General features: G+C 46.8%; 7 protein-coding genes and 1 pseudogene across 7 annotated transcripts, besides 33 other annotated features; all 8 read right to left on the bottom strand.

The window, feature by feature from the left end:
- Positions 1–674, bottom strand: Tc00.1047053510101.10 (annotated as a pseudogene; the record flags this gene model as incomplete).
- Positions 1–3,591: a sequence feature (heterozygous, Esmeraldo-like haplotype).
- Positions 889–915: a sequence feature (AT_rich).
- Positions 987–1,016: a microsatellite.
- On the bottom strand, positions 1,213–3,375 carry Tc00.1047053510101.20 (phosphatidylinositol-4-phosphate 5-kinase, putative; the record flags this gene model as incomplete). Its single annotated transcript, XM_816123.1, has 1 exon — positions 1,213–3,375. The coding sequence occupies one exon, from the start codon at positions 3,373–3,375 to the stop codon at positions 1,213–1,215; it is 2,163 nt and encodes a 720-aa protein (XP_821216.1).
- Positions 3,586–3,624: a microsatellite.
- Positions 3,592–4,121: a sequence feature (areas merged during assembly that could not be assigned to a particular haplotype. This can correspond to areas where the two haplotypes were merged or to regions with more than two copies in the genome that were merged during assembly.).
- Positions 3,720–4,160, bottom strand: Tc00.1047053510101.30 (60S ribosomal protein L28, putative; the record flags this gene model as incomplete). Its single annotated transcript, XM_816124.1, has 1 exon — positions 3,720–4,160. The coding sequence occupies one exon, from the start codon at positions 4,158–4,160 to the stop codon at positions 3,720–3,722; it is 441 nt and encodes a 146-aa protein (XP_821217.1).
- Positions 4,122–4,169: a sequence feature (heterozygous, Esmeraldo-like haplotype).
- Positions 4,170–4,212: a sequence feature (areas merged during assembly that could not be assigned to a particular haplotype. This can correspond to areas where the two haplotypes were merged or to regions with more than two copies in the genome that were merged during assembly.).
- Positions 4,213–4,443: a sequence feature (areas merged during assembly that could not be assigned to a particular haplotype. This can correspond to areas where the two haplotypes were merged or to regions with more than two copies in the genome that were merged during assembly.).
- Positions 4,444–4,686: a sequence feature (haploid, non-Esmeraldo-like haplotype).
- Positions 4,484–4,930, bottom strand: Tc00.1047053510101.34 (hypothetical protein, conserved; the record flags this gene model as incomplete). The annotated part of the gene is made up of 1 exon (XM_816166.1): positions 4,484–4,930. The coding sequence occupies one exon, from the start codon at positions 4,928–4,930 to the stop codon at positions 4,484–4,486; it is 447 nt and encodes a 148-aa protein (XP_821259.1).
- Positions 4,687–5,177: a sequence feature (haploid, Esmeraldo-like haplotype).
- Positions 4,957–4,979: a microsatellite.
- Positions 5,178–16,728: part of a sequence feature (heterozygous, Esmeraldo-like haplotype) that runs on past the window's edge.
- Positions 5,230–5,670, bottom strand: Tc00.1047053510101.40 (60S ribosomal protein L28, putative; the record flags this gene model as incomplete). The annotated part of the gene is made up of 1 exon (XM_816125.1): positions 5,230–5,670. The coding sequence occupies one exon, from the start codon at positions 5,668–5,670 to the stop codon at positions 5,230–5,232; it is 441 nt and encodes a 146-aa protein (XP_821218.1).
- Tc00.1047053510101.50 (lanosterol 14-alpha-demethylase, putative) lies at positions 6,994–8,439 on the bottom strand (the record flags this gene model as incomplete). The annotated part of the gene is made up of 1 exon (XM_816126.1): positions 6,994–8,439. One exon carries the CDS (start codon positions 8,437–8,439, stop codon positions 6,994–6,996), a length of 1,446 nt encoding a protein of 481 aa, XP_821219.1.
- Positions 8,620–8,642: a microsatellite.
- Positions 8,793–8,827: a sequence feature (AT_rich).
- Positions 8,960–8,980: a sequence feature (AT_rich).
- Positions 9,251–9,293: a sequence feature (A-rich).
- Tc00.1047053510101.59 (hypothetical protein, conserved) lies at positions 9,559–11,622 on the bottom strand (the record flags this gene model as incomplete). The annotated part of the gene is made up of 1 exon (XM_816165.1): positions 9,559–11,622. One exon carries the CDS (start codon positions 11,620–11,622, stop codon positions 9,559–9,561), a length of 2,064 nt encoding a protein of 687 aa, XP_821258.1.
- Positions 11,759–11,778: a microsatellite.
- Positions 12,139–12,196: a sequence feature (T-rich).
- Positions 12,348–12,385: a microsatellite.
- Positions 12,821–12,973: a sequence feature (CT-rich).
- Positions 13,077–13,104: a microsatellite.
- Positions 13,325–13,349: a microsatellite.
- Positions 13,395–13,438: a sequence feature (T-rich).
- Positions 13,492–13,554: a sequence feature (T-rich).
- Positions 13,632–15,077, bottom strand: Tc00.1047053510101.70 (pretranslocation protein, alpha subunit, putative; the record flags this gene model as incomplete). The annotated part of the gene is made up of 1 exon (XM_816127.1): positions 13,632–15,077. The coding sequence occupies one exon, from the start codon at positions 15,075–15,077 to the stop codon at positions 13,632–13,634; it is 1,446 nt and encodes a 481-aa protein (XP_821220.1).
- Positions 15,218–15,256: a microsatellite.
- Positions 15,436–15,465: a microsatellite.
- Positions 15,840–15,912: a microsatellite.
- Positions 15,841–15,987: a sequence feature (A-rich).
- Positions 16,118–16,144: a sequence feature (GC_rich).
- Positions 16,180–16,204: a microsatellite.
- Positions 16,305–16,328: a sequence feature (AT_rich).
- Positions 16,366–16,402: a sequence feature (AT_rich).
- Positions 16,608–16,640: a microsatellite.

A 16,728-nucleotide genomic window follows, 5' to 3' on the forward strand; every position in this document is an offset into this window, starting at 1 on the left:
CAGATGCTCCAGACTTCCCTCCTTTTGAACATTTAAAGACACAGCCAACGTCTGGACTTAAAGTTCCATACATTCACAACGCAATTAGAGGAGGCAGTGGCAATAATATGCGGGTACTTCGGATGCCACTGGAGATGTACGATGGCAGCCGTGTGTGCCGCATCCGACATGACGGGAACTTGCTGCGGATCCCTCGGATCTTCCAGTGTCCAGACGTCCCATTTACCATCTTCTGCACCGATTGCAAGAAAATTGGGCTGAGACGGATTAAACTGGCATCCTCGCACTGCACCGCGATGCTCAGTAATGGCGCAAAGAAGCGGCTCCTCTGTGTTAGAGTGTGGGTTCAGTTGATAATTCTTCATCATAACGCTCGCATCGTACACGTAAACAGCACCATTGCAACACGCCACAGCAATCATTCCGCAAGCACTTCCAAATGAACACCAATCAACACGAAAGACCCGCTCAGGGATAAAAGTGCGAGCCACCACTGGCATCTCCGTCTCATCCGTCTGTGTAACATCCACAAGACGAATCTCTAAAAATGCCTCGTTGCTGAATTCCTCGTCCATCGCACCGGCCAAAGATGCCGCCGCAAGAAATGTTGGGGTTCCGAGATGACTGGGGGCCCACGCAAACGCGCACGACAAAGGGGTGCTTTTCAGACGCATATTGCTGGGAAGTCCTTTTCCCTTTTCTTTTCTCGTTCCTTTTCCTCTTTTATTCTCCTCCCAAGCCTGTTTTATAAACGCACCTGTCTCTTTTCCTCTCCTTCCAGGCTGTCGTTAATCGCCTTTTCCTTCGCACCTCCCTTCCTGTTTTTCCTTCTTTTTTTTTTTTACTCTTCTAAATTTCGGCTACCCGACGGATATCCATTGAAGTTTCAAATAAAATAATAAAAAAAAAAAAAAAGAACGCAATCCGGTGCATTTTTTCTCGTTCACTCTTCTCCCGCGGTAGAAGAACCATAATGTGACGAAAAGTAAAAATAATAATAATAATAATAATAATAAATAAATTTAAATAAATAAATCTGATCAACCATGTCTTCTTCTCGTCGTGAATACGCAAGGCATCGGTAACAAAAAAATTTTAAGGAACCTTGAATACACAAGCCTCGTAACAAACCACACACAAGCAAAAAAACGGATAAAGAGCAAACGGTAATAATAACGATATTGACAGAGATGGTCCATTGCGTCCTAGTCCTCAACACGCACCCAGCGGGTGACCATGCGCGGCACACATCGTACAGATGCAGCAGCGGCAGCACTGAAGAAGTGAAATTGAGGAGCAGGATGAATTTTGGCGTCCCGCTGTGGCGGTCCCATTCATTTGACCCTCCGTTATGTGAGGGACACGGCGAGGCGGCAACGCGGCTAGCGAGACGCGGGCTCTGGTCGCCGCACATGGCACATTTGGGTACGCGTGACGCAATATGTCGGCCAGCGTCACCGATCCACTCTTCGATCGGTCCATGTACTTTGCAAAAGGAACCGACAGTGCGATGTCAGCGATTTCCCACTGCACGAGAGAACGTCGTCGTCCAGAGAGTACAAACTTCTCCAACGCATTCGCTGGTCGTGGAATGCGCTCGTGGCCCTTCGCTCGGGCCGCCAAAAACTGTCGCTGTGCAGCATCCATCGCTTGTATGGAGAGTGAGCCCAAGTGAAATTCATCCAACTTTGAAAAAGCCTGCAAGTAACCCTGAAACACGTGCGTCGAAAAAAACGTTAATTCACACCGGCGCAGCGTTTGTAAGGTGACGCACGGGTAAAGCCCCTCGAGCAGCTCCCGAAAACCGAGCCGGTCGATGCCACTCACTATCTTCTGCCAAAGAAAAAGACCATGTGGTACACGCACACCACCCAAAACCCCCTTGGCTGCATTCAACTCCTCCATGGTAAGTTGAGCTGCACCGGCAGAGGTAACATTTTCCCTTCTTGTCTGCTCAGGTCCTCCAACTGCAAATTGACGCATGTCGTCACACTCACGTGAAGCAATATGAAACAACGCTTCTTCCTGGAATCCATGCGTAAGGTACAAAAATCCGTCCTTCTTACTAGAAACCATCCCCGCAAGTACTCCACGCAAACGAAATAGCTTCTCCAGCGGTAATTCAAAAATTACATGGCGTTGAATGTCGGCCTCGCCAATATGAGGAAAAAAACCTCGAAGAAAGGTCACAAAATCCAAATGTACAGTCGGAGAAGCATCGCGTGAAGATGCGTAAGAGAGCGGAATTGCCTTGAGGATGGACTGCAGTATAACCTCTCTCGACGAAGACGACTCAAGGGCTGCAACAAGCTTCGAAAAAGGCACCTCTCCTGTACACATGGCATCCAGATGATCAAAGCAGCGCTCCGCACGGCGTAATAACACAGGCGGTATCTCTCTTACAAGTTCATGCGCCATGTACAGAGTCCCAACACTGCATCCAAAGGGACTTTCAAGTTTCTCAAGGGGCCTAACCACACCTTCATCAATGTATCGACTCAGCGACGGAGCCTCATGCGTCGGGTCGCTACTCACCGTCTCCCATTTGCACTTATCCCCGTGCCATTGAGCCCGTACACATCGCCTAAAATTGCAACGCGTACTTTGATTAAATCGATCTCTCGTTTCTAGAAACGTCGAGATTCCTTCACCCGAGCGACGGCCGTCTACCCAGGATCCCTCAAAGACATCCCCATTCTCGTAGAAGATCACCCCACGTCCATGCTTTTCACCTCGAGAATACTCACCAACGTAGATGGAGCCATTGCGAGGGTAATACGTCACTCCACGGCCATGAGGTCGCCCCTCGAGAAATTCACCAACATATACCTCCCCCGACGGGAAGTGTTCCACACCATGCCCCTGGGGTAAGTCATCCTCAAATTCACCCTCGTAGGTATAACCACATGAGGAATAGAAGGCACCCATGCCGCATCGATAATTGTTCACCCAGTTCCCAACAAAGAATCCTCCATCGGCAAAGTACATACTACCGGGACCTTCCTTAATACTTCTTTCCTGCAAACCACTGGCGGATGCAGACTGGCGATAGTGTCCTAGAAACACATGTACCGCCTTCCCCGACGCAAATTCGGTCCCTGCAGTTGCCCGCACCTCATCTGCGGTATAAGGTCTCACTTCCCCGGCGTAAAGAACCGCTGCACGTTTCTTAAACGAGTGTTGCTCACCGAAAGCCCCACTGTCATCTGCAGAGACTAAAAGGGAGATGGGCTCTTCAATAACGGACTTGACGTCAGATGTGAGAAAAACGGCAGAATTTGTTGAAACTGAAGAACCTGAAAAAGCCGGGAAGTTGAGAGAAGAATCGCGCAGCCCTGTTCCACGCGCGTGGAGGGCAGGCTTGACAAGATTCATCTCCCTCCGTACAGACCCGGCCCCTCCTCTCGTGTCACCTCAATCCCGGTAGCAACAGCCCTATGTGCCAAAAAACAAAGTAAAAATAAATACTAAAAAAAGAAAAATGGAGGCATGCGTCTCTTGCAGTAAAGACCATTAACGGAATTCATAGAAAACCACAAGAACCGACAAACCTAGAAAAGAAAAATGATAGACAAAAAGTCTTCCTTTTTGTTTTTATTTTTTATTTATTTATTTTTTTTTTTTACTTGAAAAATAATAAAAATAAAACAAAATGAAGTCTGTGTGCGTGTTGCATCACGTTAGGAGAGGTCGCCCAGGCTCCAGCTGTCAGGTGCCTCTCAGTGGCGCTTGGGGCGAACGGCCTTGCGCTGGAACGTGATCTTCGAAGAGCGCTCCTTCCGGGCGGCTCGCACCTTCTTCATGTGTTCCAGCGTGGATGCCATCTTACGCGCGCGGCGGGATGCTATGCTTGCCAGGTCAGGGCGGACAGCAGCGACGGCCTTGCTCACAACAGAGGCCTCCACGCCAGCGTCCATCACGGCCTTCTTGTACATCGACTTGGGCTTGTTGCCCGCCTTGCCGTCCTTCGTCGTCACAAGAATGCGATCGCCCTTCGTCTTCACCACGGCAGCCTTCGTGTTCAAAAAGCCGGCGTGGCGCTTCGTCCAGTTCGCGTTGTTGTTGAAGGGATCGCTGCTCAGACGGATGCCGTTGCGCTTCTGAAGAAACTTGCTGTTCTGGCGAACCACCAGCCACTGAAGATCCGTGGAGTGCGTCATGGTTCCTCACCCACTGCAAGAAATAAGCAAAGAAAAAAAAAGAAGTGGTCGATGAATGAAGAAGCAAACGGCAGTGAGTGCGCGCAATAACAAAAGGAACTTTACAGACGTCACTCTCCAACGCCGCCAGACTTCACCCAGCCTGAACCCATCACAATCTTTGCAAGCACACAAACACAAAAAAAGGCAAGGACGACAGTGACAGACACCAACGACAAAAACAACAAAATCAAACAACCAAATTTCCCCCATGGCAACAACTCCCACAATCAAAAACGAACTTTCCGGCCCTCAGCATTAATATTAGGAAAAGGTTCGCATACTCAAAAACGTGACTCGCATCCATAGACGCAAGGAACGACGTATCTGCTGCGCCTCAGAAGAACCATCTCTGCCTTGTAAAGCCGGTTCACAATCTCTGTTGCGTACTGCAATGGCACACCGTAATCGTCTGCTTCGCGTGATATACCCGTTTCAAGAATATCCGTCACCAAAGAAAGCATGGACACGCGATGCGTGGAGGTCCCCCAAAACTTTGCGGCTAGCCAGAGCGCCGCCAGATGCTCAATTGCCATTTCGAACCTCTCCAATAGCGGAGAGAGCAGATCAGCCGCCGTGACATTCGCCGCGTCGTTAAGAGGCCCAATCAAATCATTTTCGTCTCCACCAGCCAGTAGAGCATCCGCCGACCTAATGATATTCTGCTGCAAAGATGTTCCCTCCGAAAAAGCTAACACACTAAAAAAGCATTCTCGCAGTCCCACGGGCATGCCAAAAATCTCCACGCAAAACCTGCTTTCTTTTTTTTTTTTTTTTTTTCAGTGAAAGACAATATGACAAAAAAAAGGGAGGAAAGAAAAAAAGGGGCAGGTTTAAACCCGCATTTCGCGGATGAGGACCGCCCAACGCATACCCCAACATTTTAGCAGAAAAAAAAAACATAAAGATACAAAAAGAAAAACAATATATGTATTTATGAAAGAAATATAAAAATAAAACGAAATGAAGTCTGCGTGCGTGTTGCATCACGCTAGGAGAGGTCGCCCAGGCTCCAGCTGTCAGGTGCCTCTCAGTGGCGCTTGGGGCGAACGGCCTTGCGCTGGAACGTGATCTTCGAAGAGCGCTCCTTCCGGGCGGCTCGCACCTTCTTCATGTGTTCCAGCGTGGATGCCATCTTACGCGCGCGGCGGGATGCTACGCTTGCCAGGTCAGGGCGGACAGCAGCGACGGCCTTGCTCACAACAGAGGCCTCCACGCCAGCGTCCATCACGGCCTTCTTGTACATCGACTTGGGCTTGTTGCCCGCCTTGCCGTCCTTCGTCGTCACAAGAATGCGATCGCCCTTCGTCTTCACCACGGCAGCCTTCGTGTTCAAAAAGCCGGCGTGGCGCTTCGTCCAGTTCGCGTTGTTGTTGAAGGGATCGCTGCTCAGACGGATGCCGTTGCGCTTCTGAAGAAACTTGCTGTTCTGGCGAGCCACCAACCACTGAAGATCCGTGGAGTGCGTCATGGTTCCTCAGGATATCGGGACCCTTCACTGCGTGTGTGAGTGTGCATAAAAAAATCAAGAAAAAAAAAGCGCAACACATGAGAAGTAAAAATCAGCAGAAAAAAACGCCCAAAAAATATCCATCAGAAAGCAGCCTTACCGGGTGCAGCCAATAGATACGCGGCGCCCGTCAAACCCTTCACCATTTTTAATTCAGGAGGGATTGTTTTTTCTTAAAAAGGTGTCAGCCACCGTCGGCCAAGAAGAAAAAACAACAGGAAAGTATTTAAATACTCTTCAATAGGTCCTAGTTCTCTTTGGTCTTTGTGTTCCTGCATGTAAAAAAACTATCGCGGTGTGACATACACACACAAAAAAAAAAAAGCCTTGTAAATTGTGTAAAAATAAAGTGAATGAAAGAGGAAACGAAAGAACATTCCGCAGGTGAGAAAGATGCAGTCGGCACAACAAAGCAAAAAACAAACAAGCCGTGAGAATAAGTTTCAAGGCATCTTTCACTTACATATACAAAAAGAGAGAAAGCTATATAACCACAAACGAAACAGGAAAAGCAAAATAAATAGGAAGAAAAACCCACAAAACAAAGGTCTCCCTTTTAGATCCCTCATTGTGTCGTGCCCTTCATACATACCCATTTCATTTTTTGCATCAATGATGCATGTATTCCCTGACACTCCTCTGTTTCGGACGCTGCTTCAACTCACTGAAAGGGGGCTTTTGCTGTGGATCACAGCACTCTTTGCCTCATTCGTACGCTATCGCCACGTCATGACTGTCCTTCCCCCTCTTCTCCCTGCCCTTTCTTTCGTGTTGTACTGCTCATTTCTTCATTCTCCTTTTTTTTTTTTTTTATTTGCTACAACCAATATCGTCGTTACACCTCCCTCCCGCGTAAATAGGAGTAAAATTTCAATTATTTTCTTTGAGTCCCTCCTCATTCCCCCCACCGAATTTTTAATTCCCCCCCCCCCCTGTTTGATTTTTGTCCTCCTCCACCCTCGAGCCAATGTTTCCTTGAAGCGTGTGAAGTTTCTCCGCTCCCTCTCTCTTCGCTGGCCCCTTTCAAAGCACATCTTTGGAACACAAACAAGTAAGGGGGATTCTACACTTTTCGCCCGTTTTTTACAATGTTGCCCCACCTCCCCGGGCCTCAGCGTGTGCATCGCCCCCCATCAAAAACAAAATCATCCCACATACCCCTTTCCCACACAAGCACATACACAAAAAAAGAAAAAACCTTGTTATCGACGTTTTTCCGGTTGTTTTTTAATTATATCTTTTGCTTCCCTGACCCTTAATGTCGCGTTAATAACGGCCTCTGGGTCACGAGGGCAATTTCTTCTTGCGGGTGTACTTCACAAGACACTGATTGAGCGTGGGGCCAACGACCATCGTGTGGTAGTCAGGATCTGGAACCTCGTCCCGCAGCAACTGGAAGTCGTATTCACGGAAGGCGGTGGCAAGTATGGTTTTTACTTGCAAAAGGGCAAATTTCTGCCCAATACATTTGTGCACACCCGCCCCGAAGCCAATAAAGGCACCATCAACTTTTTCATCACGCTCCGGATCCCACAAACGTGGGTTTGGAAAGGCCTCCTCGTCATGGTGTGAGAGTAACGGTGAACAGGCGATGATGTCACCTTTGGGAACAACATATGAACCAACCTTGACCTCCGCCTTTACCATGCGCATGACCATCAGGAGTGGAGGATCACGGCGAATAGATTCACGAACGCAGCGTTCAGCAAATGGCATTTCATCCATGACATTGTCATAGTTTAATTGTGCAGGGAATTCGTCAATCTCCTTGTGCAGCTTGTCCAACCACTTCTTGTTCTTTGGATGCATCAGATGTAGCATGGACCAGCTGGTGGTGATCGTCGAGGTGTGCTGGCCTGCAAACATAGCGGCCACAATCATACCGCACACCTCATGAAGCGACATACGGGTGCCATCCCGGTACACAGCCTTAAGAAGTCCACCCAAAAGATCAGAGGTGTTGTTATCTTTGCTCGCCTCCTCCTTCTCACGAGCAACAATAATCTCGCCCAAAATTTTCTGGAGTTCTGCACGGGCCTCACGGCAACGAGCCGATTGGGGAAGGGGCAAACGCAGCAACCATGGCATAAAGACGGCTGCGGGGATCAGGCTGCTTTCCATCTTAGACAAAAGCTGTGCAAAATGTCGGGCATTTAGGCGCTTACGAAGATCCTCGCCAAAAAGACACTGGCATGCCGTGTTGATGATCATGGCACCGCAGTCCTCCAGGAGGTTAATCACCCCCTCATCTTTTTTCCAATTCTCTGCCATGAACTTGCGGACCTCATGCTGGATTGCAGGGACAAAGTTCTGAAACTTCGCAATGGTCAACTCCTCCGCAAGAAAGTTCAGCTGCTCCCTCATCCTTGGGTATGGCGCAGAGTAGGCAACGCCCTCCCCGAACACTGGAGTCATAATGGTGTACACCTCACGTGGAGAAAGAATCTCATTGCGAGGCGAGAAAAAACGACTGTGTTCGTGGGGATCGCCCACGATCGTCACGCGCTGTCCCCCAATGCTGATGGTGAAAACACCCGACTTGAGTTCACGCTTGCATCGCTGCATAAACTCAAGCGGGTTCTTGCCAAACTGCACAATGTGTCCCAGAAACGGCACCGTAACGGGGTAAACCGGTGGGTCAGTAGGACGGGTTGTGTTAAATGACTTTACAGAGTACACCGAGTACAGGATGAGAGCCGTAAGGGCCAATACAATGGCTTCAATAAACATTTTGCCGTTGTTGTTCCCAAAGTGTATGTGTAGGCGTAATTTTTCTCGTAATATTAATATATTGTTTTAAAGGGCTTTTATTTATTTTTTTTTTCCCTTCCGGCTTGTTTTTTTTTTATATCTTTTGCCTCGAGGGTTTTATATCTCCTGCCAGCTGATCACTTGGCTTCACTCAATTGTTTATTATTATTATTATTATTGTTTTGTTTTCCTTCCTTCTTTCTATGTGGAATAAATATTCTGATGTCTCCTGCCCACCCCCACCCCGGCCGACATGTCAGAAAGAGCGTCACAAGACAGAGTAGTCAGTACGGCAACGACGCAACAACAGAGGTGAAGGACACAAAACACGCAAAAAAAAAAATAAATAAATAAATAATAATAAATTCAGGCTGGAAGAAAGTGAGAGATATGACGCCACGGAACAAACACGACGGCAACAAACGACGCACTACACACGCACACACGCACACACAAAAAAAAAAAAAAAAATCTTAAAGCGTTCGATGCTTCTATTCGCAAAAATAATAATAATAATAAACAAGAGGGGGCACGGGGAAGTGACGAGAAGTCTGTCGGCTTTGCTACCAAAAAAAAAAAGAAATGCAAGCAGAAAAAAAACGTCCACACAAATATTTATGTGTCACGTCAACGGCAAAACGACAAAAAAAAAAAAAAAAAGAATTTTTCATGCGAAAATACAATAGGGGGATGCATATAGAGAAAGAAAAAAAGCCCGCAACGCCCGCCTGAGTTAACATTTACATATCTCGTGCCGCCATTGACAGTGCGAGTTCTCCGCGCCAAAAGCAAAAAAAAAAAAAAAGGGGGAAAAAAAAGCGAAAAAAAGAAAACGGCTTGCTCCCTCTATTTCTCCACTTCTTTCCCCTCCTATATATATTTATTTATTTTCCCCCCCTTTCTGGCACCATTGAAGACAGGCAACAAGGTGCAGATACGTAAAAAGCCTAGGGAAGAAGTACAGATAAGGAGCAGCCAGCGTTTTTCTCAAATGTTTCTTTTTCAGCAGCCAATTGAAAAAAAAAAAAAAAAAAGCCCCCATTCACCATCACCCCTCCTTTTCCAAGCATACAATGTTTTTGGTTTGCTTGTTTGTTTTTAGGGTTCTCTGACTTCATGCGCATGAAGCTCCTTACCAGCATCGGTGGCGGAAGCAACTGCATGAGGATCTCGCATCACCCGCCGCCGCTGAATAAGATATTCAAAGGTTGTCAGCCCGAGGCGATGCAACATGATGTGAAAGCCAAGCAGGTGCAGAAGTGGTGGCACTGCCAACAGCATGAGTACACAGAGTACAATAGGGCCAATGCGAAAGAACAAAGAGTATGGTGACAGATACGACCACCACCTGGCTAAAAGGACAACACCGGAGATGAACGCAAGCAACATGCTGAGAGCCGAAGAGACGAGAAATGCAATAAAGATCCGGTAGTTTTTCTCTCCAATGCACATATTCAGCCATTTGCAATGGTGATCAAATCCACTGATGCACTTGTTGCAAGCCTTACAATGCCTTGCATCCGAATGTGTGAGCCGCCGACAATAAGTACATGGCTCCCCCTCATTCGATATATCCCCGTTCTCTCGAAACGAAATAACAGCCCATAATATACATGTTGACAAAATAGCGGAGCCTGTCAGTGTCACAAGCACCACCATCTCCGGCAAACAGTTCGAAAATCCACCGCTACGATACAGTAGGACGTAGGTCGGTAATATAGAAGCCCAAAAAAGTATAGTACTAAGAGCCGTCAAAGTCAAAGCAATTATCTGCAAAAAGTGAAGCGGCCACTGAAACGCGTGCCGTCTCGGACGATTACACTGCCAACCATCAGGGTTGGAACGATCTACACAACAGGAAGCAAATGGGGGTTTAGAGTATCTAACCATAAAAGATGACAAATCACTCTCCGTCTGGGAAACTTGAAAAGAATTGACTGTTTCCTCCGTTGGAGAAAAACTACCACACGAGGATCCACGCGCTGCCCGCAGTATAATCTCTGGAGATGAGGAAATAAACTGCTGCGGGGAGCCAATGTACTCCCCCGTTTCCATTGGAGGAATCAAATCTCGATCACATCCCGGGCTCGAAATCTCCCGTGGACACTCCTGTTGTTTCTCTGCGGCCATCAATACACAGAATTCCTCGGCAAGAGATCCCTTTGGTTCGATTTGCGGGAAAAAGATATCATGCTCACGAGACATAGAACCTCTCGCTGCCAAGGACTCTCCTGCACCATTCATGGTTACCTCCAAACCCCCGGACTCATCCCCTTCTTTTGATCCATGCCCGCATAACTCTACACGTCTGTGTGCTACTACACGGAAGGGCGACACCGCTGTATCCTCCGTGTAAACGTCACTGAAATGGACACAGTTTGGAATTTGTTCAGTGCCGTCACCATCAAAAAAAACGCTCTCTGGTGGATCTTCCGGCCGAGACACACACCCGGCCGAATGCCGAGCAATAGACGACATACCAGCCACCTCCAACTCTCCTTTATCAACATCAGACGCTTTAATAGACATCACACTACGAATTCTTTCCCTCCTTTTCCTTCTTTTCTTTTTTGCTTCCGCCTTGTCTTGCAAAAATTGCCGCTCTATTCCATCTTCATTGATCTGCTTCTGCTCACCGGAAGAAAAGGCTTCTACTGCATCCGTTATTGACTCCGGCCTGACACCGCTTACCACGCTTGCTGCTGCTGATGGCACCAGTTCTCTCGAGACCTCCATGGAGTATCCACCCTTCCTGCTGTGAGCGCCTTTTTGGTGCTTAAGTTGCATACTTATCCCTAATTCACCGTCTGCACCAGACACAACGCCATGGTCATCCGCCTTGACGTGGAAGTTGTCGTTTTGATGACATCGAGAGTATTCTCGCTGTTGCTCCTTCTTCTCCCCCACTTCCGCTATTTTCAATTCGACCCTGTTATCACTAGGCCACAAACTCGACTGTCGGCCGCTACCGCCACCACCACCACCACTAAGAGTGCTGTGAGCGACGTTAGTGCCCGTGACACGCAGAATGGAACGTGAGTGAGCGAGCGACGCGGAGAAGGAATGCGACGAATGGTTTGCGATCTCCTCCACCGACAACTGCCGTAAAGATGCTCCCAGTGAAGTGAAAACCCGCCATTCCGTGCTGTTGTTTTGTGGCATCGGTGCACCGCGCTTCCTCTAATCGGCGGAGTCACGCCCCACGGCTTCCTATCTTACTTAAATGTTTCAGAGCCGCTCAGTTTTTTCCCCCACTTCCTTGGGATGGAAATATACATAAAACCACAACCGCACACACAAAAAAAAAAAAAAAAAAAATTCAAGCAGGCTCACGTACCACACAGACAAAAAAGAAGCACAAAATGCCATTTACTTTTACTCACCCACGCGCTTCGCCAGTGCCGCGGCAGCGGCGGCAGGAGCAGCTCTTGCCCAATGCACACCAAGCGCCCACCGATGTGCAAGAACAAAAGAAGAAGAAAAAGAATGAACGGAAAGGGGTGCACACGCTGAGAAAACACGCCAAAATAAATAGTAAAAGACGTGAAAAAAAAAAAAAAAGGATAATGATGAATGATGGTGGTGGTGGTGAGTTTAGACGAATACCAGGAACCCCTCATTGTGTAGGACCTTAATGAGTATAACAATAAGAAATTCCCCTTTCGGTGCGGTTTTCCCTTTTTTTTTTTTTTCTCTTGTTTTTTTTTCCTTTTTTTCGTTTATTTTCTGTCTTTTTCCACTGTTTTTGGTAAGCCGTCTCCTTCTTCCCCCCTCGGTCCCCGTACTTCCTTCCCTGCTGTCACCTCATACATACCAGCCTCCCTCTTCACCTGTTTGTTCGCATCATCCAATGAATAACAAACATACCCCACCCGCTGGTAGAAGCGCACACACACACACACACATACATACATACATACATGCAAAGAGGCAAAAAGCAGCACCCTCATGATGCCCCCGCCTGAAGCAAACAGCCAGCTGTCAAAAAAAGGCCAACACACACAAACAAAAAAAAAGGAAAAAAACGGGAATGCCGGTGTAAAGCTGAATTCACAGGGTAAAACACTCTTTTCCCGCCTTCTATATTGTGTGTCCAATTAAAACGCAACACGCACACAAAAATCGTATCATCCCTTCCATCCTGTACTGCTTCTGCCACTGTTGCCGGTGTTCTTTATTCCAGTGAACAGATATCCATATTCAAAACCCTTTTTTGTTCCTCTCATTTCCCCTCGTCCTTTATCCTTTTTTTTTTTACTAAAAATTCTCGTACCTCTCAACTTTTAGGTGTTTCTTCGTCCCTTTTAAATTCATTTAATTAGCGCCCTCCATTCACCTCCTTTCATTCTTCAATATGTATTTCTTTTTTTTTTTCTCTGCTTTACTTCTTCCGTGCCCTTCCTCTCCTGCTCATTTCTTCTTCTAAGGGGCGTGTTATAATCTTTTCCACTTTTTTTTTTCTCTTTTTATTGGGTTTCATTTTTTTTTTTCTTCTCCTTTTCATCTTGTTGTTAAATCCCATCTGCACCCCCCAATCACACCGCAACACATCTACGCACAAAGACATATACATGCATACATGCATATATATAGAGATAGATAGCGGTGTTTAACTGCATACACACACACACACACACACGCACAGAGAGAGAGAGAGAGAAGGTGCGGAGCGGACGCACTAAAGAGGGAGAGGGAGGAAGTAGAGGAGGGTGGGGCGGTAAAGAAGGAAGGAGCAAGAGATGTCTATTGCACGTGTGTAAACCCAAAACCCTCTCAAAAGAGGCAGCGAAATTTACCTTCAGTCAATCGTCGCGTGTAAATGTCTTGTGCCGTAAATTCATCAGAAAGTGATGATGATGCCTTTAAAAAAAAAAAAAAAAAAAAAAAAACATCTCACTCTTGTTTTATGGAAAAAGGAATAAAGAAACGCCCTGTTTTCTTTTCTTCCTTTTTCCTTTTTTTTTTTTTTTTTTTATTTACCCCTCGTTTCCTTACACACTGCCATCCCTTCTCGCCCTCTTTGCCCCCTACTTCTTCCTTCTTTTTTTTTTTTGTTTTTTTGGCTTTTTGATTTTTTGTTGTTGTTGTTTTTTTACGCGTTTCAGCTGAATTTAACCCTGGCGGCCACCCCAACATCAGAGTGTTACTGCAGCACAGGGTGTTCCGCACGCTTATGCCAACTTCTGCTTGAGGAAGCCGTAGCCCAGGTCCTTGCCCTCCTGCTGGAGAATCTCAAAGTACTGGTTGATCATGGTCACAGCCAACAGAATACCCGTGCCGCTACCAATGGCACCAAGAAAGTCCGCAAAGATAGTGAGCGCCCCAACGCAGAGTCCGCCGAAGCTTGCCGCAACAGGGATGTACTTCTCCAGCAAACGTGCCATGTCCTCCTCGCTCTCACGAGCCTGCGCAAGCCAGCGGCCCTCTGCCACGAGTCGTTTTGCCACGTCACGCGGACCAGTGTGGCTGATCGTCACCCAAAGCTTCGAGAAGATAGCGCATGAGAAGAGAATGAAGACGACATAAAATATGCCGTGGATGGGGTCATTCAACAACTCATATAGAGTGGCAGGAGGCGTGAGGTAGTAGGAGAGACCACCGACAGGAAACATCTGTCCGCTCTGACTGTACGCACGCTCTTCCCAACGGCCAAGAAGGTTGATCAGAAAGTTGTGTTGTCCAAAGCGACGCGAGAGAATCTGAGAGAAGAAGTTGATGTTTGACACAACACTGGCTTGCAGAATAATTGGCATATTGCTGGTGTAGAAGAGCTTGATCATATACGGCTGACGATCGGCAGCAGCATGACGTGATTTTGTCATGAGCGGCACACGAAATCCCTGGAAGAAAACAACCACCGCGAAAACCACAAGTGTGGCAAAAATGTTCGTAAGATTTGGCAACTGTGGACGGTAAAAGGCCTCCTTCAGTGCCCGCATCTTGTCGCTCCGTGAAACCAACAGGTGAAAAAAGGCAATGATGGCACCCTCAAACTCCGCCCCGCGGCCCGTGTTGATGGTTGAAGGGGAAAAGCTCTTCCAGATAATGGTGTCACAGATGTTCGTTGCTATGAAAAGCGACGTGCCAGCGCCAAGACCCCACCCCTTCTGCAGCAGTTCATCCAAAAGAATACAAATGAGTGTGGCCAGCATGAGTTGCAGAACAATGAAGCCTGACATGATTGTGCCAATCTCCCGCACATCGCCGTACATGCCGGAACTCACATACGCCATGGCCTCCACAGCAGTAATAAAGAGAGCCGCAATTTTTTGAATCCCTTCAAAAACGGCACGTTCCTTCTTATCGTTGACATCATAGCTGATTATCTTGACCCCAGAAAGCAACTCCATGATAAGTGAGGCCGTGACAATTGGCGAAATACCAAGCTCCATAAGCGTCCCCTTGTTGCTAGCCAGCACCACACGCATCCAGTAAAAAGGGTCACTCGTTTGGCCGGGCCGGGCACCAAATACGGGCACTTGGCAGCAAATTAAAAAGATAAAAAGTGCAGCAGCTGTCCACATAATCCGTTCCTTAATTGGCGGAATACGTTGCGGACGAGAAACTTCGGGGAGGAGCGCCAAAATAGGCTGCGCCATCATCATATAGTTCGTCATCTCCACAATGATACTTAATCCTATTCTTATGATTATTCCTTCAATTTTTTATCGTGTATTTGGGTGTGTTCAGCTGGCGCCCGCCTTCAGGGAAAGCAACCGAATCCCTCGCGTTCCTCGTCGTCGTTGCGGCCACACATAAAAAAAAAAAAAAAGAAAGAAAAAAAAAAGGAAAGAAATGATTGAAGCGTAGGACGCAGAGCGCTCAAAAATAGAAACTCGCTTTCAGGAAGAAAGACGGAAAAAAAATAAAAGGCAGGCACATCTCGGCCCACACGAAGATCGAATAAAGACCCCAATCAGCAAAAAAAAAAATCCTGCAGTAAATGCATGCCGCACCAAAAAGACCGATAAATAGAAATAAATAAATAAATAAATAAGTAAATAACAACGAAAAAAAAAAAAAAAGGAAATACGCCTCCCTGCACCGTATCCTACCACTCCCTCACAGGCCAACCAGAAAGACACACGCACACAAACAGGGAATTTTTTTTTCCTTGCATTACGCCGCGGTGGATTACTGCTTCAGTCCCCTCCAGCAGCGGCTGTTGGTTGCGTGTCGGGTGCGCGCTCGTAGATGGAGGCGCTGCATGCACCCAGAGGGGAGAAAAAGAAGCAGACAAGCATCTATACACATGTATACATTTAAAACACACACACACACACCGGTACTTCCCTATTCTCCCCCCTACTGGGACGGGTGGGTGGAGGCGGTGAAAAGGGAACGTGCCGCATCTCTCGCACAATCACACGAACCAACCGTAAAACAATAAATAAATAAAAAATGAATGAAAGAATGAAAACAAAATAAATAATAATAAAAAAATACAAAAATCCTCACCACTCGCGTTGAAACAAAAAAAAATGTAAATGTTTAGGCAAAAAAAAAAAAAAGGCAAAAATAAATACACTTTTCTCTCTCTCTCTCCTCCTCATTGTGCGCGCGTGTACGTGCGTTGCAGTCGGGCATTCGAAAGGGGCCCCATGCATGAATGCCCCCACCTCCACCCCCACAAACAGTCACCACTCCGAATGTGTGTGGGCGGGGCGGGGCGGGGGGGGGGGGGAAGCAAACAAAACAAAAGTCTTAGAATCCACGGCCACAAAAACAAAAACAAAAAAAAAAAGACACAATTTTGTTCTGCAGAAAATAATAATAAATGGGGCAAAATAAATGTGATCCCGCATGCAAAAAACAATATATACGCCTGCAATCGACAGAAGCTCATAAAAATATAAATAAATAAAAAACGGCTGCGAAGAGGAGGAAAAAGGAAGAAGAACCGCGAAATAATAAAAATAAAAATAATAAAAATATATTTAATCAAAGAAACCCCCCTCCCTCCCGTTTGTGTTCCCTTTTATCCCCAACCCCCTTTTTCTTGCATGACGTTTACAAATCATTCTGTTGTTGCCGTCTCATTTCACATTCCTTGCGATTGCCCCTCCCATTCTTCTTCCTTCTCACCCCCTTTCTACACTGTGGAGGGTGTGCCATAACGGTCTAAAAGAAAAGAACGGCAACAGAGGAAAAAAGGGAAAAAAAAAAAAAAAAAAAAAAAACCTCTACACACAAAAGAAAACAAAAACAGTAAATAACGGTTCATATCCATCCACATGTTTTTTCTCTCCCCGCAGTACATTTCACTGC

Source organism: Trypanosoma cruzi, genomic scaffold (genome assembly GCF_000209065.1).
Source record: "Trypanosoma cruzi strain CL Brener 1047053516617 genomic scaffold, whole genome shotgun sequence".
Classification (NCBI taxonomy): domain Eukaryota; phylum Euglenozoa; class Kinetoplastea; order Trypanosomatida; family Trypanosomatidae; genus Trypanosoma; species Trypanosoma cruzi.